This window comes from Amblyraja radiata, chromosome 15, assembly GCF_010909765.2.
Source record: "Amblyraja radiata isolate CabotCenter1 chromosome 15, sAmbRad1.1.pri, whole genome shotgun sequence".
Taxonomy (NCBI): domain Eukaryota; kingdom Metazoa; phylum Chordata; class Chondrichthyes; order Rajiformes; family Rajidae; genus Amblyraja; species Amblyraja radiata.
In genome coordinates, this window is record NC_045970.1 from 53,487,111 (window position 1) to 53,510,835 (window position 23,725).

General features: G+C 47.3%; 3 protein-coding genes and 1 pseudogene across 4 annotated transcripts in view; 3 read left to right on the forward strand and 1 right to left on the reverse strand.

The window, feature by feature from the left end:
* Positions 1-1,146, forward strand: part of LOC116981636 — a 22,847-nt pseudogene extending 21,701 nt beyond the window's left edge.
* The window catches only part of LOC116981538 (zinc finger protein 229-like), a 23,440-nt gene extending 3,099 nt beyond the window's left edge, over positions 1-20,341 (forward strand). Inside the window, exons 1-2 of one of the 2 annotated variants that reach the window (XM_033034626.1) lie at positions 7,570-7,682; positions 18,577-20,341. In XM_033034626.1, coding sequence (XP_032890517.1) covers positions 18,907-20,037 — 1,131 coding nt within the window. In that variant the 5' untranslated portion in view covers positions 7,570-7,682; positions 18,577-18,906 and the 3' untranslated portion in view covers positions 20,038-20,341. Of the gene's footprint in view, positions 1-7,569; positions 7,683-18,576 lie in introns of those variants that run through there. The other variant, XM_033034627.1, reaches the window with a different exon arrangement.
* LOC116981574 (oocyte zinc finger protein XlCOF15-like) overlaps positions 1-23,725 on the reverse strand; it is a 293,177-nt gene that overhangs the window by 172,747 nt on the left and 96,705 nt on the right. The gene's annotated exons all lie outside the window — the stretch shown is intronic.
* On the forward strand, positions 7,554-12,296 carry LOC116981566 (zinc finger protein 239-like). Its single transcript, XM_033034678.1, has 2 exons — positions 7,554-7,682; positions 10,787-12,296. The coding sequence occupies exon 2, from the start codon at positions 11,013-11,015 to the stop codon at positions 11,811-11,813; it is 801 nt and encodes a 266-aa protein (XP_032890569.1). The 5' UTR covers positions 7,554-7,682; positions 10,787-11,012; the 3' UTR covers positions 11,814-12,296.

Genomic DNA, 23,725 nt, shown 5'->3' on the forward strand with positions numbered 1-23,725 from the left:
AGCTCACACCAGGTGTAGACTGTTTAGCAGCCCTGAGTGCGGCGACAGGTTCACTCATTCATCCAGTCGATGGAGCACCAGCAAGGAGACACTGAAGAGAGCTCCTTCTCTCGATCGCTCAACCTGATGAGTCACCGGCGGTCTCACACCGGGGAGAAGCCCTTCACCTGCTCTGAGTGCGGGAAAGGGTTTGCACATTTATCCAGCCTAAAGCTACACCAGAAAATGCACAGTGGGGACCGGCCATTTATCTGCTCCGAGTGCGGGAAGAGGTTCATTACTTCATCTTTGCTGCTGAGGCACCAGCAGGTTCACACCGGGGAGAGGCCGTTCACCTGCAGCGAGTGCGGGAAGGCATTCCCTCGATCGTCCGAGCTGCTCTTACACCAGCGGATGCACACGGGCGAGAAGCCGTTCTCCTGCGCCGAGTGCGGGAAGAGATTCTCTCGGTTCTCCAACCTGCGGACGCACCAGCGGCTCCACACCAGGGAGAGGCTCTTCACCTGCAGCAAGTGCAGGAAGGAGTTCCCCCAATGGTCCGAGCTGCTCTTACACCAGCAAGTCCACGCCGGGGAGAGGCCGTTCTGCTGCTCCGAGTGCGGGCAGAGATTTGCCTGGTCGTCGGGCATGAGGAGACACCTACGGGGGCACACTGGCGAGAGGACCTTTGCTTGCGCGGAATGCGGGCAGAGATTTTTCCAGTCGTCCTGCCTCCGAACACACCGGCGGATTCACACTGGGGAGAAGCCTGTCACCTGCACGCAGTGAGGGAAAGGGTTCACCCAGTTGTCCACCCTGCAGTCACACCAGCGGGTCCACACGGGGGAGAGGAGCTCTGTCTGCTCCGAGTGCGGGAAGACAAGGGATTCCATCGGTCGTCCAAGCTGCGTTTGCACCAGTGGGTTCACTCGGGGGACAGGCCCTTCACCTGCTCCGAGTGCGACAAAGGGTTCACTCGCTCCTCCGAGCCGCTCCTGCACCAGTGTATCCACACCGGCAAGAGGCTGATTTTTTTAAAACATTCATAACTTTTTTATTATTTCACCAACCGGAAAAATCATTGGGGCGGTTGGAGGAGAGGAGGACGGTGAGTTAGATGCCGAAAAAAATCATGGCGATATAGGGTGGTGTTTTTTCTAAAATCTATTTCAAGTTCAAGTTCAAGTTCAAGTTAGTTTATTGTCATGTGTCCCTGTATAGGACAATGAAATTCTTGCTTTGCTTAAGCACACAGAAAATAGTAGGCATTTACTACAAAACAGATAAATGTGTCAAGGAAGTGGTCAAGATGAGACTTTTAGTAATAGTATAGATAGATAAATCAAGATGTACAACCAAAATAATGAGATGAAACAACAGTAAATAAATCTGTTTTTACAAAGAAAAATGTCAGATATGTCCCTGTGTTTTCTTTGTGTTTTTTGTGCCATTTTTCAAGCAGGATTTCATCAAACCCTTCGTCTAATTTATACCAGAAGTATTACATTAATTTTGCATTTAAATAACTCTTATATAAGCCAAATTGTGATTATGCTTATGATTTTTTTTATCATTTATCACCCGGTAAGATGGTTTTCTGATGTCCCACGTTTTTGCAGCAGAACGTGAGTGGCAGTGCCCCTTTGGTCACATGAAATGTATGATTTAAAAGCAGAGTAACCGTTATTGTTTCTTTTTTAATGTTTATAGAAACATAGAAATTAGGTGCAGGAGTAGGCCATTCGGCCCTTCGAGCCTGCACCGCCATTCAATATGATCATGACTGATCATCCAACTCAGTATCCCGTACCTGCCTTCTCTCCATACCCTCTGATCCCCTTAGCCACAAGGGCCACATCTAACTCCCTCTTAAATATAGCCAATGAACTGGCCTCGACTACCCTCTGTGGCAGAGAGTTCCAGAGATTCACCACTCTCTGTGTGAAAAATGTTTTATGTTTAACCTTTCCATTGAAATATTAATAATGAACAGAATTATAAATCATGAAATGAAAATCTAGTTTGCTCACCTATTTTAGCAATGTCTCATTCTGTAGACCCTCCCGTTGAGTAACGTTGTAAATGCTATTTATAGCACGATAACGTTTTTTTTTTGCACTCGTCGCAATTTAAATGGCGTGATTATAAAGACCCTGGCGTGAACCACGGGCCTCGTGGTGGGTTAGCTCCAGGGCAGCTCCCAGGCTCTGGAACTCCCTCCCCCAACTGATCCGCAATTCCGTGTCCCTCACCATCTTCCAGTCCCGCCTCAAGACCCATCTCTTCACCTCTGCCTATCCTTAGCCCCACGTCCCCCTCCCTTTTCATCTGTGCATTAATTGCCTCATATTGTGTTTTGAATTGAATTCTGTCTTTACTTTGTGTACTAGTCATGTCTACTATTTATTTCATTCCCCTTACATGTTTTTCCTCTACCTGCTAAATTTTTGTAAGGTGTCCTTGAGACTCTTGAAAGGCGCCCATAAATAAAATTTATTATTATTATTATGATTATTAGGTGCCGACATTTTGTAAGGGAGCTTAGAAATCAGTAAGTGTCTCACATGTCTAGTATGTCTTATATGTTAAACTTTTTTTTAAAAATTTTGAATGTATAACATTTTGGTCAAATTTTGAATGTATAACATTTTGGTCAAATTTTGGTCGATTTTGATCACAAATTAGCTCAAAGGGGTCATAGATAGGCCCATTTTTAATGCTGTGGTATTTAATTGTAATTTAATAACTTTCAAAGTGGCCATCCACTTCACAGGTTGGTACCCTTATTTACAGAAACACCCACATGTATTATCCTCACATATTGGCCTGTGCTAATTTTACCCCCGATGAGAGAGTGGGATAATGTAGAATTAATGTGAATGGGTGATCGATGGTCGGCATGTGCCAAAGGTCCTGTTCCCATGAGGTGTCTTTAACTAAATCGAAACTGAAGACATTCCCATTGACCACCCTACACACTCCCTAGCAGATTATACTGATCACCCGCATATTCAAGACAATTTACAGTGACTAATTAACCTGTCAGTCTTCATGTTCATGATTGGGAGTCCACTTCTTTTGCCATGTTTGAGTAAATCAATGTACATTCATGAAACCAGAGAAGAATCTGAAGAAGGATCCCGACCCGAAACATCACCAATTCAAGTTCTTTGGCGATGCTGCCTGACCCACTGAGTTACTCCAGCAGTCCCAAGTTTAGAGAACATGGATAGGGCTGACGTCTTGGGTCACGACCCATTCTAAGACTGATGGATCGAGACTCAAAGTGCTGGAGTAACTCAGAGGATCAGGAAGCATCTCTGGAGAACATGGATAGGTGACGCTTTAGGTTGGGACCCTTCTTCAGACTGATTGCGGGGATAGGTGGGGTTGGGGCGGGGGGGGGGGGAGAAAGCTCGAAGAGGAATAAAACCCATAATAAACAACAAAAAAGTTCAGCAAATATAAAATACTAAGAAACAAACAAACAATAAACTGAAATAATTTGCAAGCAGGGAAACAAAATACGTTGACAAAATTAGAATTCCTTGAAAAAAGTGCTCACCAGTTTGCTGATGACATTTTATCCAAAAAAATACACACAATGCTGGAGTAATTCAGTACGTCAGACAGATCTTTTTTTGTAGAGATGCTGCCTGAACCATAAGGTCATAAGGGATTGGAGCAAAATTAGGTAATTCGGCCCGTCAAGTCCACTCAAGTCCAATTTTGAGTGCAAGTTAGTGTTTATTATTATTATTATTATTATGTGCCGACATTTTGTAAGGGAGCTTAGAAATCAGTAAGTGTCTCACATGTCTTGTATGTCTTATATGTTAAACTTTTTTTTTCAAATTTTGAATGTATAGAATTTTGGTCAAATTTTGGTCGATTTTGATCAAAAATTAGCTCAAAGGGGTCATAGGTAGGCCCATTTTTAATGCTGTGGTATTTAATTGTAATTTAATAACTTTCAAAGTGGCCATCCACTTCACAGGTTGGTACCCTTATTTACGGAAACACCCACATGTATTATCCTCACATATTGGCCTGTGCTAATTTTACAGGTACAGTGATATTTGCGTTACCATACATCTATATTAAGCGAAAAGCGACAATACCCAGTCACATAAAATAAACTTTAAGATAAACATCCACCACAGTGGAATCAACATCCCACACTGTGATGGAAGGCAATAAGGTTCAGTCAGCTTTGTTCACCCGTGGTCAGGGCCTTTGATCCTTCAGCACTTGCCGCTGCCGACGGTCCGATGTTCAAGCCCTCGCATCGGGATGATCGAAACTCCGGCATCGGATGGAGCTCCCGAGTCGGCCTCTTGTTACCGGAGACCACGGCTACAAGGTGTTAAAGTCCACAGGCCCCGCGGTCGGAGCACTTTTGCTGGCGACTCTCGGCAAAGGATCGCCCGCTCTGCGATGGTAAGTCCGCACTGCACCCACGGCTTGAAGCTCCAGGCCGGTCTTGAGGAAAGGCCGCACCACTCCATGTTGTTAGGCCGCGGGGGGGGGGGGGGGGGGGGGGGGGAACAGAGATGAGACACGGGGAAAAATCGCATCTCCGTCAAGGTAAGTGACTGAAAAAAGTTTCCCCCGATTCCCCACCCCCCACATAAAACACACCAAGAAACATTGAAGCATACATTTAAGACATACTTAAAATAATATAAACAGAGAAAGGACGAGACAGACTGTTGGCGAGGTGGCCGATACGGGTGCCACCCCGGTAGTCAAGATGTGTGGCCATTCCACTATTCAATCATGGCTGATCTATCTCTCCCTCCTAACCCCATTCTCCTGCCTTCTCTCCGTAACCTCTGACACCTGTACTAATCAAGAATCTATCTATATGTGCCATAAAAATATCTACTGACTTGGCCTCCACTGCCTTCTGTGGCAAAGAATTCCACAGATTCACCAACCATTGCGTTACTCCAACACTGTCTTTATTTTCGTAAACCAGCCTCTACATTTTCTTTCTGTTGAAATTGTACCCAAGGGTGGCATGGTGGCGTAGCGGTAGAGGTGCTGTCTTACAGCGCATGCAGCGCCGGAGATCAGGTTCCATCCCGACTACGGGTGCTGTCTGCACCGAGTTTGTACATTCTCCCCGTGACCATGTGGGTTTTCTCCAAGATCATCGGTTTCCTCCCACACTCCAAAGACTTATGCCCCTGTCCCACTTACGTGTCCTTGGCACGTTAATTACGCAACCTCGACATCGCGTGGAGGCGCGACGGTCCCGCGAGAGTCGCACCAGTCTTCGTGCTATATTTAAGAGGGAGTTAGATGTGGCCCTTGTGGCTAAAGGGATCAGGGGGTATGGAGAGAAGGCAGGTACAGGATACTGAGTTGGATGATCAGCCATGATCATATTGAATGGTGGTGCAGGCTCGAAGGGCCGAATGGCCTACTGCACCTATTTTCTATGTTTCATGCGCCCGCACAGCCATCTGGAGCGCGTGACGTCATTTGAAGATGGACACAAAATGCAGGACTAACTCAGCAGGACCGGCAGCATCTCTGGAGAGAAGCAATGGGTGACGTTTCGAGTCGAGACCCTTCTTCAGTCTGAAAGAAGGCTCTGGATACGAAACGTCACCCATTCCTTCTCTCCAGAGATGCTGCTGGTCCCGCTGAGTTACTCCTGCATTTTGTGTCTATCTTCAATCCGTTCCTGCCTTCTGCCCATATCCTCTGACTGCTATTTTTAAGAGCCCTATCTAGCTCTCTGGAAGAATCCAGAGAACCTGCCTCCACCGCCCTCTGAGGCAGAGAATTCCACAGACTCACTACTCTGTGAGAAAATGTGTTTCCTCGTCTCCGTTCTAAATGGCTTACTCCTTATTCTTAAACTGGCCCCTGGTTCGGGACTCCCTCAACATCGGGAACACGTTTCCTGCCTCTAGCGTGTCCAAACCCTTAACAATCTTACATGTTTCATTGAGATGCCTCTCATCCTTCTAGACTCCAGAGTGTACAAGCCCAGCTGCACCATTCTCTCAGCATATGACAGTCCCGCCATCCCTGGAATTAACCTTGTAAACCTACGCTGCACTCCCTCAATAGCAAGAATGTCCTTTCTCAAATTAGGGGACCAAAACTGCACATGATACTCCAGGTGTGGTCTCACTAGGGCTCTGTACAACTGCAGAAGGACCTCTTTGCCCCTATATTCGATTCCTCTTGTTATAAAGGCCAACATGCATTCACTTTCTTCACTGCCTGCTGTACCTGCATGCTTACTTTCATAGACTGATGTGCAAGGACCCCCAGATCCCGTTGTACTTCCCCTTTTCCCAACTTGACGCCATTTAGATAGTAATCTGCCTTCCTGTTTTTGCTACCAAAGTGGATAACCTCATATGCATCCACATTTAAATGCATCTGCCCACTCGCCCAATCTGTCCAAGTCACCCTGTATTCTCACAGCATCCTCCTCACAGTTCACACCGCCACCCAGCTTTGTGTCATCAGCAAATTTGCTAATGTTACTTTGAATCCCTTCATCCAAATCATTGATGTATAACAGTATATTGTAAATATACATCAATAATGATCAGTTAATGGTGTTGCTGGCTCGAAGGGCCGAATGGCCTTCTCCTGCACCTATTGTCTATTGAAGTTCCTTTAGGAAGAAGAAGGAGGGTGAATCTGTGGAATTCTTTGCCACAGAAGTCTGGAGGGCAAGTCAATTGATATTTTTAAAGCAGATATATAAATTCTTGATTAGTACGAGTGTCAGAGGTTATGGGGAGAAGGCAGGAGAATGGGGTTGGGAGGGAGATAGATTAGCCGTGATTGAATGACAGAGTAGACTTGATGGGCCGCATGGCCTAATTCTGCCCCTATCACTTATGACCTTTTGAGTTACTCCATCATTTTGTGTTATCTTAATCGTCTACAGTTCCTTCTTCTTCTTGGTTTCTTGGTCCTCCAAAATATTCTAAATTGAATTTAAACTGGAGGTGGTGGAGGGAGGGCTTAAGCCAGAAAGGGTTATTGGGAAGAAAGAGCTCCTTTAAATTTAGTTGCATCTGGTTGGGTAACTATAGTAAGGTGGAGATTATTCCATGCTTTAATTGTGCGGGGGGAGAACGAATTGCTGTACACATCTGTCTTTGTAGCTGGGGTCACAAATTGAATCAAATGCCCTCGTCTGCTCTTAATTGGTTTGGGTTTGGTGTAGGTCTTGTAATCTACGTCGAGCTGACCATTTAACATTTTGTAAAAACAGGTCAAACGGTGAGTTTCACGTCTGTCTTGGAGAGGGTTCTACCCCAGAGAATTCAGAAGTTTGGTGACAATCGCTTCTCTCTCATAGGTGTTAATAACAAATCGAGCTGCCTGTCTTTGGACACGTTCCTTATTTCCATAGTTTTTTTTAGGTTTAGGTCTGCGCATAAAATGACAATTGCGTTGACTTTATGTTGCGGGGAGTCGCATTGCTCCAACTCGGGTCTTGCACGAAGATCCACAAAGGCAACTTTAGGTCAGTTGAAGGATCACCAGGAGCAGGGAGCGACGGAAGGGACGTTGTGATCAGGCGACCAAATCCGCGGCCGTATCCGGGCTCCGTCGCCGGGATCCGGGCGTCGACGGCGGCTCGGAGCGGGACGGCGAGGCCAGGGCCCGACTCGCAGGCCATGGCTGAGGGACATTGGCGGAAAGGGGGATCCCTTCAGGTCGGAGATCCTTCGTTACAACCGAGAAAGTTAGCAAATAAGTCCGAGTTCATTTGCGCAGAGACGATTGAGTGGGGAAGGAGGTTAGATTGAACAAAGGGAATGTCTGCTAGACTGAAGACAACCCAGTGTTGCGGGAGTCTTCTGGCTAATCGATAAGTCGGGGTGATTGGAGACAAAATTAGACAAACAACGTTAAAATGGGTTGTAGACACAAAATGCCGGAGTATCTCAGCGGGGCAGGCAGCATCTCTGGAGAGAAGGGATGGGTTTCAGGACTGCTGCTGCGGTCCATGTTTCAAGCTACAGATCTGGCACAGATTTAAAATTACTTTTTATTTTCTGTCGACCTCAGTTTAGCTTTTGAGATACAGCATGGAAACAGGCCCTTTGACTTACCGAGCCCACGCCTACCATCGATCACTCCCGTTCACACTAGTTCTGTGCATCCCACACATTCTGTCTACTCCCTACACACTAAGGGCAAATTGCAGAGGCCAAATAGCTGCAAATCTGAAGATCTTTAGATTGTGGGAGGAAACCGGAGCACCTGGAGGAGGGAGAGCACAGACAGAACCCGAGATCAGGATTGAACCCAGGGCTCTGGAGCTGTGATGAAGCAGCTCCACCAGCTGCGCCTCTGTGATGTCCTGTTATCATTCATCTCAACCAGGGTTGCTGACGCCTTTATCAGATACATCCCCTGTGTCTTGTCTAAATATATCGGTGCTGAAAATCAAGTAGAAAATGGGAATTGCTGGGAAAACTCAGGCACAGGGAATAAAGAACTGCAGATGCTGTTTCACCAAGGTAAGACAAAATGCTTGGAGCGGGACTAGAATAATTCAGCGGATCAGCAAGCATCTTTGGGGAATATGGATTGGTGACGTTTTTAAGACAGATTGGGAGGAATGGGGCAGGTGAGGGTTTTTTGGGGGGGGGGGGGGGGGGGGATTGTCAGGTGTACCGAGGTAGAGTGAAAAGCTTTTGTTGCGTGCTAACCAGTCAGCAGAAAGCCAGGTTGTGAGCTACTCCATACAAGTTAGGTATGAGTACCTCCAGAGATAGACACAAAATGCTGGAGTAGCTCACCAGGTCAGTCTGAAGAAGGGTCTCAACCCGAAACGTCGCCATTTAGATGCTGCCTCACCCGCTGAGTTACTCCAGCATGTTATGTCTACCTTCAATTTTACCAGCATCTGCAGTTCTTTCTTAAACAGTTCCTCCATAGATGCTCCCTTGCTCGCTGAGTTACTCCAGCACTTTGTATGTTTTTTTTAATGACACCCCAGGTGTCAGGGGTTATGGGGAGAAGGTAGGAGAATGAGGTTAGGAGGAAGAGATAGACGGCCATGATTGAGTGGCGGAGGAGACTTGATAGGTCCAATTGGCCTAATTCTATTACTTATGATCTTATGATCAGGTGAGTGGGTCGGTCAGTTCATCAGCACTTCAATGTGGAAACCGGGAAGGGGGAGGGAAATGCTTGTCAACTTTATTTCTGAGAAGAGCTAAAAAAACAATGGTGTGACCAGCAGGGCAGTGAGATAAACGCCCACAGAATGAGAGAGTTTAAGAGCACTGACTGTGGAAAGAGCTTCAGACATTTACATAGCAAAGGGGGAGCGCACCAGGGAGAAATGTTCCACAGATACAAGGAGCTGGGGATGCTGGTTTATAAAACCAGGCACAAAGTGCAGAGTAACTCGGCGGGTCAGGCTGTACCTCTGGGAGGATGTGGCTAGGAATCCCTTTGAGTCGGATGAGGCTGAACAAGGGTCCTAACCAAAACATTCTGTGCATGGGTGAATCTTTCTTGGAGGGAAAATCAAAAATATTTCCAAGTAAGCGAGGGATTCAGCAAATATTTTCTTGCCAAATGTTATATAGCGGTATGTCGGTTGTTATTTGGAAAATAAACAATTCCCATCCCAGTAAGGAAGTTGTGCATCATCTCAATAGACAATAGGTGCAGGAGTCGGCCATTCGGCCCTTCGAGCCAGCACTGCCATTCAATATGATCATGGCTGATAATCCCAATCAGTACCCCGTTCCTGCCTTCTCCCCATATCCCCTGACTCCGCTATCTTTAAGAGCCCTATCTAGCTCTCTCTTGAAAGTATCCAAAGAACCGGCCTCCACCGCCCTCTGAGGCAGAGAATTCCACAGACTCACAACTCTCTGTGAGAAAAAGTGTTTCCTCGTCTCCGTTCTAAATGGCTTACCCCTTATTCTTAAACTGTGGCCCCTGGTTCTGGACTCCCCCAACATCGGGAACATGTTTCCTGCCTCCAGCGTGTCCGAAATGAAATCAGCGATATAGGGCTAGCTTAGGTGGGGCATCTTGGCTGGACCCAAGGGGGTTGAGAAACATAGAAAATAAGTGCAGTAGTAGGCCATTCAGCCCTTCGAGCCAGCACCACCATTCAATATGATCATGGCTGATCATCCAAAATCAGTACACCCGTTCCTGCATTTTCCCCATATCCCTTGATTCCTTTAGCCTATGAGCTAAATGTAAGATGAATGATCCTGGGGATGATCGGGTTAATGTACGAGGAGCTTATGATGGCTCTGGGCCTGTAATGCTGGAGTTTTTAAAGATGATGGGGGATCTCATTGAAACCTACCAAATAATGAAAGGCTGAGATAGAGTGGATGCGTAGAGGATGTTTCCAGTAGTGGGAGAGTCTAGGCCCAAAGGGCACAGCCTCAGAATGAGAGGACATACCTTTAGAATGTAGATGAGGGGGAATTTCTTTAGCTAGAGGGATGTGAATTTGTGGAATTTATTGCCACAGATGGAGGTGGAGGTCATGTCATTTGGTATTTTTAAAGCAGACATAGGTATGTTCTTGATTAGTAAGGGCATAAGTGATAGGAGAAGAATAAGGCCATTTGGCCCATCAAAGGTTACGGGGAGAAGGCAGGAAAATGGGGTTGAGAGGGAAAAATAGGTCAGCCATGTTCAAATGGTGGAACGGACTTGTTGGGCCAATTGGCCTAATTCTGCTCCTATGTCTTATAGCATGGGCGAGTTGGGCCGAAGGGCCTGTTTCCATGCTATATGACTCTGTGATTGTTTTATGCTCTTGTTGAAACAGCAATGATGCAAGGCCCTGAGAGTGTGCCGGCACCTCGTCACCAGAGAGAGGGCGAGTGTGGGAAAGGATTCACTCGGTCATCCTACCTGACGACACAGCAGCAGTCGGGAGAGAACGTTCACCTGCTCTGAATGTGGAAAGGAACTTGCTCGCTCATCCACCCTGGTGAGACACCAGTGAGCACACACCAGGGGCAGACTTTATCTGCTCTGAGTGCGGCCACTCGATGGCACACCAGCCAGGAGACACTGAGAAGAGCCCATTCTCCTGTTCCAAATGTGGGAAGAGGTTCACTCGATCGTCCACCCTGACGAGACACCAGCGGATCCACACCGGGGAGAGGCCGTACTGCTGCGATGAATGCGGGCAGCGATTCACCCGCTCCTCCAACCTGCAGACACACCAGTGGATTCACAGCGGGGAGAGGCCATTCACCTGCAGCGAGTGCGGGAAGGGGTTCACTCGTTCGTTCGAGCTGATCTTACACCAGCGGGTCCACACCGGGGAGAAGCCATTCTGCTGCTCCGAGTGCGGGCAGAGATTTGCCCGGTCGTCCAGCATGAGGAGACACCAACGGGGACACACCGGCGAGAGACCCTTTGCTTGCACGGAGTGCGGGCAGAGATTTATCCGGTCGTCCTGCCTCCGAATACACCGGCGGATTCACACCGGGGAGAAGCTGTTCACCTGCATGCAGTGCGGTAAGGGGTTCACCCAGTTGTCCACCCTGCAGTCACACGAGCGGGTCCACGCGGAGGAGAGGAGCTTCATCTGCTCCGAGTGCGGAAAGGCCTTCCCTCGGCCCTCCGAGCTGTGTTCCCACCGGCGGGCTCACGCGGGGGACAGGCCCTTCACCTGCTCCGATTGCGGCAAAGGGTTCACTCGCTCCTCCAAGCTGCTCTCGCACCAGCGGATCCACGCGGGCGAGAGGCCGTTCTCCTGCAGAGAGTGCGGGAAAAGATTCAGCCAGTCGTCCAACCTGCGGACGCACCAGCAGCATCACACCTGGGAGAAACCGTTCACCTAATCCACGTGCGGCAAGGGATTCAATCAGTCGTCCCACCTGCTCCAACACCAGTGCTCTCGGACTATGGAGAAAGATTAAACATGCTGAATGCTGAATGTTCAACGGGGACACACCGGCGAGAGATCCTTTGCTTGCACGGAGTGCGGGCAGAGATTTATCTGGTCATCCTGCCTCCGAATACACCGGCGGATTCACACTGGGGAGAAGCTGTTCACCTGCATGCAGTGAAAGCAAACGCAAGTTCCCAAGTTGCTGCTGGTGTTCGAACTGTGTTGTCATTACTCCTGTACCAAGTGGGAGCGGCCAATCAATGGTCGGTGTGGACTCGAAGGGCCTGTTTCCATGCTGTTTAATCACTCCCAGGACTGTACCCCCTAGTCATTGGGTCCCGCTGTTTCATTTTTGCTGATTTTGGTAACCCCTATAGCTGGGCTAGAATTAAATATTGTGGATTTGTGACCAATAAATCAGTTCTGCTCGAAACATTTTGTATCAGGCCCTTGATATCTCTGCAATGCACGGAATGAACGGGAAAGAGCGTTCTCCCAGTTGGGATGAAGTGTTTTCCTGGAGGAGTTTTGGGAACTGAGGAACATTCTCGAGAAGGAAATGAGGGCAATGGGCGGTTGGATATACAGTGCCCTCCATAATGTTTGGGACATCATTTATTTATTTGCCTCTGTACTCCACAATTTAAGATTTGTAATAGAAAAAATCACATGGTTAAAGTGCACATTGTCAGATTTTAATAAAGGCCATTTTTATACATTTTGGTTTCGCCATGTACAAATTACAGCTGTGTTTATACATAGTTCTGCCCATTTCAGGGCAGCATAATGTTTGGGACACAGCAATGTCATGTAAATGAAAGCAGTCATGCTTAGTATTTTATCCTTTGCGTGCAATGACTACTTGAAGTCTGCGATTCATGGACATCACCAGTTGCTGGGTGTCTTCTCTGGTGATGCTCTGCCAGGCCTGTATTGTAGCCATCTTTAGCTTATGCTTGTTTTGGGGGCTAGTCCCCTTCAGTTTTCTCTTCAGCATATGAAATGCATGCTCAATTGGTTCAGATCGGGTGATTGACTTGGCCACTCAAGAATTGACCACTTTTTAGCTTTGAAAAACTTGCTGCTTTAGCAGTATGTTTGGGATCATTGTCTTGCTGTAGAATGAACCGCCTGCCAATGAGTTTTGAGGCGTTTGTTTGAACTTGAGCTGATAGGATGTGTCGATACACTTGAGAATTCATTATGCTACTACCATCCACATTTGTATTATATAACCATATAACCATATAACAATTACAGCACGGAAACAGGCCATCTCGGCCCTACAAGTCCGTGCCGAACAATTATTTTCCCTTGGTCCCACCTGCATGCACTCATACCATAACTCTCCATTCCCTTCTCATCCATATGCCGATCCAATTTATTTTTAAATGATACCAACGAACCTGCCTCCACCACTTCCACTGGAAGCTCATTCCACACCGCTACCACTCTCTGAGTAAAGAATATCCCCCTCATGTTACCCCTAAACTTCTGTCCCTTAATTCTGAAGTCATGTCCTCTTGTTTGAATCTTCCCTATTCTCAAAGGGAAAAGCTTGTCCACATCAACTCTGTCTATCCCTCTCATCATTTTAAAGACCTCTATCAAGTCCCCCCTTAACCTTCTGCGCTCCAGAGAATAAAGACCTAACTTATTCAACCTTTCTCTGTAACTTAGTTGTTGAAACCCAGGCAACATTCGAGTAAATCTCCTCTGTACCCTCTCTATTTTGTTGACATCCTTCCTATAATTGGGCAACCAAAATTGTACACCATACTCCAGATTTGGTCTCACCAATGCCTTGTACAATTTTAACATTACATCCCAGCTTCTATACTCAATGCTCTGATTTATAAAGGCTAGCATACCAAAAGCTTTCTTTACCACCCTGTCTATATGAGATTCCACCTTCAAGGAACTATGCACGGTTATTCCCAGATCCCTCTGTTCAACTGCATTCTTCACTTCCCTACCATTTACCATGTACGTCCTATTTTGATTTGTCCTGCCAAGGTGTAGCACCTCACATTTATCAGCATTAAACTCCATCTGCCATCTTTCAGCCCATTCTTCCAAATGGCCTAAATCACTCTGTAGACTTTGGAAATCCTCTTCTGCATACTTACTTCTGCATACTTACTAATCCAATTTACCACACCTTCATCCAGATCATTGATGTACATGACAAACAACAAAGGACCCAACACAGATCTCTGAGGCACCCCACTAGTCACCTGCCTCCAGCCCGACAAACAGCCATCCACCATTACCCTCTGGCGTCTCCCATTCAGCCACTGTTGAATCCATCTTGCTACTCCTGCATTTATACCCGACAGTTGAACCTTCTTAACCAACCTTCCATGAGGAACCTTGTCAAAGGCCTAACTAAAGTCCATATAGACAACATCCACTGCTTTACCCTCGTCAATTTCCCTAGTAACCACTTCAAAAAATTCAAGAAGATTAGTCAAACATGACCTTTGAGGCACAAATCCATGTTGACTGTTCCTAATCAGACCCTGTTTATCCAGATGCTTATATATATTATCTCTAGGTATCTTTTCCATTAATTTGCCCACCACTGAAGTCAAACTAACAGGTCTATAATTGCTAGGTTTACTCTTAGAACCCTTTTTAAACAATGGAACAACATGCGCAGTACGCCAATCCTCGGGGACTATTCCCGTTTCTAATGACATTTGAAATATTTCTGTCATAGCCCCGGCTATTTCTACACTAACTTCCCTCAATGTCCTAGGGAATATCCTGTCAGGACCTGGAGACTTATCCACTTTTATATTTTTCAAAAGTGTCAGTACTTCTTTTACTTTGAAACTCATAGTATCCATAGCTACTCTACTAGTTTCCCTTACCTCACATAATTCAATATCCTTCTCCTTGGTGAATACCGAAGAAAATAAATTGTTCAATATCTCCCCCATCTCTTTTGGCTCTGCAGATAGCTGTCCACTCTGTCTCTCCAATGGACCAATTTTATCCCTCGTTATCCTTTTGCTATTAATATAGCTGTAGAAACCCTTTGGATTTACTTTCACCTTACTTGCCAAAGCAACCTCACATCTTCTTTTAGCTTTTCTAATTTTTTTCTTAAGATTCTTTTTACATTCCTTATACTCCTCAAGCACCTCATTTACTGAAGATAAGTGAGCCAGTACCTTCAGCAGCCGTATATGCCCCGGCCATAACACCCCCCACCACTGTGTTTCACAGATGAGGTGGTATGCTTTGGATCTTGGGCAGTTCCTTCTATCCTCCATACTTTGCTCTTGCCATCACTCTGATATAAGGTAATCTTCGTTTCATCTGTCCACAAGACCTTTTTCCAGAACTGTGGTTGCTCTTTTAAGTACTTCTTGGCAAACTGATGTTCAAAACTGTTAATTTTGGAAAGCCTAAGGTTTGGCAGATGTCTCTTAACAGTTTTATTCTTGTTATCAGTCTCATCTTGGCTTCTTGGACTTTCATTGGCACAGCTTTGGTCCTCATGTTGATAAACATCTATAAAAGTGGGGTGGGAGATTGCAACCTTCACCTGGTCTGCCCTGTTTCGACGAATGCAATCAACCCGGTGTGCACAATCAAATAAGATCAAATAGAACAAGTTGTCCTACAACTTTAGGCTGTGCATGCCATACGCAAGAAGAAGAAGATTTATAAAAGTTTCCAAGGGTCTTTCCAAAAGACTGGAGGAAAGACTAGGTCCTGAGAGCTCTTTTATACCTGCATTAAGGAGGCATTTAAACACACTTGAGTAATTACAAACACCTGTGAAGCCATGTGTCCCAAACATTATGGTGCCCTGAAATAGGGGGGAACGATGTATAAACACAGCTGTAATATCTACATGGTGGAACCAAAATGTATAAAAATATCCTTTAATAAAATCTGACAATGTGCATTTTAACCACATGTTATATTTTTCTATTACAAATCTCATATTATGGGGTATAGAGGCAAATAACTAAATGATCTGACTTTGTCCCAAACATTATGGAGGGCACTGTAATTAACCTGTCAGGCACTCTTTTTTAAAGTTGTTTGAGGAAACAAGTGTGCCTTCAAGAAACTGGAGAATGGTCAGAAGAAAGGTCCTGACCTGAAACATCATCTATCCATGTTCTCCAGAGATGCTGCTTGACCCAGGTTGGGGGAGTCCAGAACCAGGGGCCACAGTTTAAGAATAAGGAGTAAGCCATTTAGAACAGAAACACTTTTTCTCACATAGAGTGGTGAGTCTGTGGAATTCTCTGCCTCAGAGAGTGGTGGAGGCAGGTTGTCTGGATGCTTTCAAGAGAGAGCTAGATAGTGCTCTTAAAAATAGTGGAGGCAGGGGATATGGGGAGAAGGCAGGAACAGGATACTGATTGGGGATAATCAGCCAGTGCTGGCTCGAAGGGCCAAATGGCCTACTCCTGCACCTATTGTCTATTGACCCACTGAGTTACTCCAGCGGTTTGTGCTTTTTTTTTGTAAAGCAGCGTCTGCAGTTCCAAGTTTACCAAGGGAAGACACAAAATGGTGGGAGTATCTCAGCGGGTCAGTCAGCATCTCTGGGGAACTTAGATAGGGGTGACGTTTCGGGTCAAGACCCTTCTTCAGACTGATGGATCGAGACTGTTTATCGGGACTGTGAGTGTAGAGGGAAGATAGCCAATGTAAGCCTGCAGAAGAAGAGACAGACGGCGGCTGTACTTTTTGAGAAGGCTCAGCTCTCCTTCAACATCTGCAGTAAGATGCTGCAGATGTTCTACCAATTCCTCAAGCACCAAGCCAGTGCCAGTTTAAGAACACTGACTGTGGAAAGAACTTAGGACATTTACACAGCAAAGAGGAAGCACACCAGATGCTCCACAGATGTAAGGAGCTGTGGATGCTGGTTTGTAAAACATGGCACAAAGTGCCGGAGTAACTCAGCGGGTCAGGCAGCAACTCTGGAGGACGTGGATAGGCGTCGTTTTGAGTCGGGTCAGTCTGAACAAGGGTCCCGGCCGAAACATTCTGTACGTGGGTAAATCTTTCTTGGAGGGAATGCGAAAATATTTCCAAGTGAGCAAAAGATTGAGCAAATCTTTCCTTGCCAAAACCTATGTGTTAGTGCAGATTGATCTTTTGGAAAAGAAACAAGTTCCATCCCAGCTAGAAAGATGTGCATCACCTTCTTATTTGGAAAGAAGTTATAGACATGGGCCAAATGGGACTAGCTTAGATGGGATATCATGGCCGGCCCCTAGGAGGTTTACGAGTAGGTTAATGTACGATGAACATTTGATGGCTTTGGGCCTGTAACGCTGGGGTTTCATAAGGATGAGGGGGGCGGGGGATCTCATTGAAAGCCGCCAAATAAGAATAAGCCTAGGTAGACAAAAGTGCTGGAGAAAATCAGCGGGTGCGGCAGCATCTATGGAGTGAAGGAAATAGGCGTCGTTTCGGGCCGAAACCCTTCTTCAGACTGATGTGGGGGGGGGAGGGGGCAGGAAGATGAAAGGAAGAGGAGGAGCCAGAGAGCTGAGAAGGGGAGGAGACAGCAAGGGCTACCGGAAATTGGAGAAGTCAATGTTCAAGCCGCTGGGGTGCAGACTGCCCAATATGTAGTGCTGCTCCTCTAATTTCCGGTGGTGCTCCCTCTGGCCATGGAGGAGACCCAGGACAGGAAGGTCGGATTCGGAATGGGAGGGGGAGTTGAAGTGCTGAGCCACAGGGAGATCAGGTTGGTTAATGTGGACCGAGCGGAGGTGTTCGGCGAAACGATCGCCAAGCCTACGCTTGGTCTCACCGATGTAGATCAGCTGACATCTAGAGCAGCGGATGCAATAGATGAGGGAGGAGGTGCAGTTGAACCTCTGTCGCACCTGGAACGGCTGCTTGGGTCCTTGGATGGAGTTGAGGGCGCTCAGCACTTCAACTCCCCCTCCCATTCCGATTCCAACCTTTCTGTCTTGGGCCTCCTCCATGGCCAGAGTGAGCACCATCGGAAATTGGAGGAGCAGTACCTCACATTCAGCTTGGGCAGTCTGCACCCCAGTGGCTTGAACATTGACTTCTCCAATTCCCGGTAGCCCTTGCTGTCTCCTCCCCTTCTCAGCCCTCCCTCAGCCCTCTGGCTCCTCCTCTTCCTTTCTTCTTCCCCCTCCCTCCCCCCCCCCCCCCCCCCCCCCCAACCCTACATCAGTCTGAAGAAGGGTTTCGGCCCGAAACGTTGCCTATTTCCTTCGCTCCATAGATGCTGCCGCACCCTCTGAGTTTCTCCAGCACTTTTGTCTACCTTCGATTTTCCAACATCTGCAGTTCCTTCTTGAACAATAATAGGCCTAGATTGAGAAGAGGTGAAGAGTATGTTTTCAGTATTGGGGTCAGGAATGAAAAGAATGGAGATGAGGAGGCATTTCTTTAGCTAGTGGGTTGTGAATTTGTGGAATTTATTGCCACAGATGGCGCTAGAGGCCAAGTTATTGGGTTTTCAAGGCAGAAATTGATGGGTTCATGAATATTAAGGGCATCAAAGGTTTTGGGGAGAAAGCATAAAAATGGAGTTGAGAGGGAAAAATAGATCATGATCGAATGGTGAGGCAAACTCGATGGCCTAAGTCTGCTCCTATGTATTGTGGTCTTATGGCATGGACGAGTTGGGCCGAAGGGCCTGTTTCTGTGCTGTATGACTCTGTGATTGTTTTATGCTCTTGTTGAAACAGCAATGATGCAAGGCCCTAAGAGTGTGGCGGCACCTCGTCACCGGAGAGAGGGCGAGTGTGGGAAAGGATTCACTCGGTCATCCTACCTAACGACGCAGCAGTCGGGAGAGAACGTTCACCTGCCCTGAATGTGGAAAGGAACTTGCTCGCTCATCCACCCTGGTGAGACACCAGTGAGCTCACACCAGGTGCAGACTGTTTATCTGCCCTGAGTGCGGCAACAGGTTCACTCATTCATCCAGTCGATGGAACGCCAGCAAGGAGACACTGAAGAGAGCTCCTTCTCCTGCTCCAAATGCGTGAAAGAGATTATCTCGATCGTTCAGCCTGATGCTTCACCGGCAGAGTCACAGCGGGGAGAAGCCTTTCACTTGCTCTGAGTGTGGGAAAAGATTCGCATATTTATCCAGCCTGAAGCTACACCAGAAAATGCACAGTGGGGAGCGGCCATTCACCTGCTCCGAGTGCGGGGAGCGGTTCATTACTTCGTCTACGCTGCAAATGCACCAGCGGATTCACACCGGGGAGAGGCCGTTCACCTGCAACGAGTGCGGGAAGGGGTTCACTCGTTCGTCCGAGCTGCTCTTGCACCAAGGAGTCCACACCGGGGAGAAGCCGTTCTGCTGCTCCGAGTGCGGGCAGAGATTTGCCCGGTCGTCCAGCATGAGGAGACACCAACAGGCACACACCGGCGAGAGACCCTTTGCTTGCACGGAGTGCGGGCAGAGATTTTTCCGGTCATCCTGCCTCCGAATACACCGGCGGATTCACACCGGGGAGAAGCCTTTCACCTGCACGCAGTGCGGGAAGGGGTTCACCCAGTTGTCCACCCTGCAGTCACACCAGCGGGTCCACCCTGGGGAGAGGAGCTTCACCTGCTCCGAGTGCGGCAAAGGGTTCACTCGCTCCTCTGAGCTGCTCCTGCACCAGCGGATTCACACCGGCGAGAGGCCGTTCACCTGCAGTGAGTGCGGGAAGAGATTCAGTCAGTCGTCCAACCTGCAGATGCACCAGCGGATTCACAACAGGGTGAAGCCCTTCACCTGCTCCGAGTGCGGGAAGGGATTCACTCGCTCCTCCCACCTGCAGTCGCACCAGTGGATTCACACCGGGGTGAGGCCCTTCACCTGCTCCCAGTGCGGGAAGAGCTTTGCCCACTTGTCCACTCTGCGGACACACCAGCGCACCCACAACGGGGAGAGGTCGTTCATCTGCTCCGAGTGCGGTAAAGGATTCACCTGCTCTTCCAGCCTGCGGAGCCATCAGCGAATCCACACCGGGGAGAGGCCGTTCATCTGCGCTGCCTGCGGGAGGAGATTCATTCAGTCGTCCAACCTGCGAACCCACCAACGAGTTCACACCGGGGAGAAACCGTTCACCTGCACCACGTGTGGGAAGGGATTCAATCGGTCATCCCACCTGTCACAACACCAGTGTACACAGACTGAGGGAAAAGATTAAACATGCTGAATGTTCAACCATTACAGCTGCAGAAAGCAAACGCAAGTTCCCAAGTTGTGGCTGGTGCTGCGATTGTGTTGTCAAATCTCCTGTTCGAAGTGGAATAACATAGAACGAGTGTGAACGGGCGAGCAATGGTCGGCGTGGATTTGTTGGGTTAAAGAGCCCGTTTCCATGCCCTCACTCCCAGGACTGTACTTCCTCGTCATTGGGTCCCGCTGTTTTTATTTTATGTGGTTTTGCTAACCCCGATAGCTGGCAGAATTCAATATTGTGGATTTGTGACAAATAAATCAGCTCTGCTTGAAACATTGTGTATCAGACCCTTGATATCTCTGCAATGCACAGAATAAACGGGAGAAAGAGTTCTCCCGGTTGGGATTGAGTCTTTCCCCGGAGGAGCTTCGGGAAATGACGTGGATTCATAAGAAGGAGATAAGGAGGGCAATAAGGGGCGGGAAGTAGTTCTGGGCCAGTTTATCCTTTCTGGTGTGTCTCTTCCCATCTCAACTAGTATGAATATTCTGAGAGTCACAGATAAATAGTGAGATGTAGCATGGACGAGGCCCTTCGGCACACCGAGTCCACTCTGATCATCAATAACACATTTGCTCTAATCCTAGGTAAATCTAATTTATTATTCTCACACATAGGCCTCTGTAAATTGCCCCACCGTATAGGGAGTTGATGAGGAAGTGGGATAATGTAGAACTAGTGTGTTGGGTGACCAATGGATGTGGTGGACTCGTTGGACTGAATGGCCTGTTCCCATACTGTATCTGTAAACCAAATTTTTAGATTTGCGTTGACTCCCCAGCAGATTCTCCGATTCACTTTCACATAGAAAATAGGTGCAGGAGTAGGCCACTTGGCCCTTCGAGCCAGCACAGCAATTCAATATGATCACGGCTGATCATCCAAAATCAGTAGGTAGCCAAAAATACTAGAGAAACTCAGCGGGTGAGGCAGCATCTATGAAGCGAAGGAAATAGGCGACAGTTTGGGGCGAGACCCTTCTTCAATTTCCAAAATCAGTACACCGTTCCTGCTTTCTTCACATATCCATTGATTATGTTAGCCCTAAGAGCTATTTCCAACTCTCTCTTGAAAACATCCAGTGAATTGGCCTCCACTGCCTTCTGTGGCAGAGAATTCCACAGATTCACAACTCTTTGGGTGAAAAGGTTTTTCCTCATCTCAGTCCTAAATGGCCTACCCCTTATCCTTAATCTGTGATCCCCTGGTTCTGGACTCCCCCAACATCGGGAAATTTTTTCCTGCATCTGGCCTGTCCAATCCCTTAAGAATTTTATATGTTTGTAGATCTCCTCTCATACTTCTAAATACCAGTGAATACATAGAAAATAGGTGCAGGAGTAGGCCATTCAGCCCTTTGAGCCTGCACCGCCATTCAATATGATCATGGCTGATCATCCTGTACCTGCCTTCTCTCCATACCCCCTGATCCCTTTAGCCACAAGGGCCACATCTAACTCCCTCTTAAATATAGCCAATGAACTGGCCTCAACTACCTTCTGTGGCAGAGAGTTCCAGAGATTCACCACTCTCTGTGTGAAAAATGTTTTTCTCATCTCGGTCCTAAAGGATTTCCCCTTTATCCTTAAATTGTGACCCCTTGTCCTGGACTTCCCCAACATCGGGAACAATCTTCCTGCATCGAGCCTGTCCAACCCCTAAAGAATACAAGCCCAGTCGATCCATTCTTTCTTCATGTGTCAGTCCGGCACAGGACACTTTACTGTAGCTAATTAACCTGTCAGTTTAGATGTTTGAGGAAGGCCCTGTACCTTTTCGAGACGCCAACGCGGCCATCGAGAGAATATCCGGAGTCCCCACTATCAGTGTTGACCCTGATTAACCACGGCCTCTGCGCTATGAGGCTGTGGCCTCACCTGCTTTCCTTTTCCTCTGTGTCCTCCCGGGTTCCCATTATATGCAGACATAGAAACATAGAAACATAGAAATTAGGTGCAGGAGTAGGCCATTCAGCCCTTCGAGCCTGCACCGCCATTCAATATGATCATGGCTGATCATCCAACTCAGTATCCCGTACCTGCCTTCTCTCCATACCCTCTGATCCCCTTAGCCACAAGGGCCACATCTAACTCCCTCTTAAATATAGCCAATGAACTGGCCTCAACTACCCTCTGTGGCAGGGAGTTCCAGAGATTCACCAATCTCTGTGTGAAAAAAGTTCTTCTCATCTCGGTTTTAAAGGATTTCCCCCTTGTCCTGGACTTCCCCAACATCGGGAGCAATCTTCCTGCATCTAGCCTGTCCAACCCCTTAAGAATTTTGTAAGTTTCTATAAGATCCCCTCTCAATCTCCTAAATTCTAGAGAGTATAAACCAAGTCTATCCAGTCTTTCTTCATAAGACAGTCCTGACATCCCAGGAATCAGTCTGGTGAACCTTCTCTGCACTCCCTCTATGGCAATAATGTCCTTCCTCAGATTTGGAGACCAAAACTGTACGCAATACTCCAGGTGTGGTCTCACCAAGACCCTGTACAACTGCAGTAGCACCTCCCTGCTCCTATACTCAAATCCTTTTGCTATGAAAGCTAACATACCATTCGCTTTCTTCACTGCCTGCTGCACCTGCATGCCCACTTTCAATGACTGGTGTACCATGACACCCAGGTCTCGCTGCATCTCCCCTTTTCCTAGTCGGCCACCATTTAGATAATAGTCTGCTTTCCTATTTTTGCCACCAAAATGGATAACCTCACATTTATCCACATTATACTGCATCTGCCAAACATTTGCCCACTCACCCAGCCTATCCAAGTCACCTTGCAGTCTCCTAGCATCCTCCTCACAGCTAACACTGCCCCCCAGCTTAGTGTCATCCGTAAACTTGGAGATATTGCCTTCAATTCCCTCATCCAGATCATTAATATATATTAGACCCGGTGTTTGCCCCCACCCCTCCACACATTGCACTCTGTCACACTCTGCAATGCGAGGAGAATTCCCCGCAGGACTTTCAGCAGACCTAGCTATGGTCTTCCCATAGGTGGACAAAAGTGCTGGAGAAACTCAGAGGGTGCAGCAGCATATATGGAGCGAAGGAAATAGGTAACGTTGGAAATGTTGCCCATTTCCTTAGCTTCATAGATGCTGGTGCACCCGCTGAGTTTCTCCAGCACTTTTGTCTACCTTTGATTTTCCAGCATCTGCAGTTCCTTCTTAAACACTATGGTCTTCCCATGTCAGGACTGTCTTATGAAGAAAGACTGGATAGACTTGGTTTATACTCTCTAGAATTTAGGAGATTGAGAGGGGATCTTATAGAAACTTACAAAATTCTTAAGGGGTTGGACAGGCTAGATGCAGGAAGATTGCTCCCGATGTTGGGGAAGTCCAGGACAAGGGGTCACAGCTTAAGGATAAGGGGGAAATCCTTTAAAACCGAGATGAGAAAAACTTTTTTCACACAGAGAGTGGTGAATCTCTGGAACTCTCTGCCACAGAGGGTAGTTGAGGCCAGTTCATTGGCTATATTTAAAAGGGAGTTAGATGTGGCCCTTGTGGCTAAGGGGATCAGAGGGTATGGAGAGAAGGCAGGTACGGGATACTGAGTTGGATGATCAGCCATGATCATATTGAATGGCGGTGCAGGCTCAAAGGGCCGAATGGCCTACTCCTGCACCTAATTTCTATGT

Bases quoted from the DNA above. Each gene is read 5' to 3' on its own strand.
- LOC116981566 (XM_033034678.1), top strand. From the start codon at position 11,013: ATGGCACACCAGCCAGGAGACACTGAGAAGAGCCCATTCTCCTGTTCC.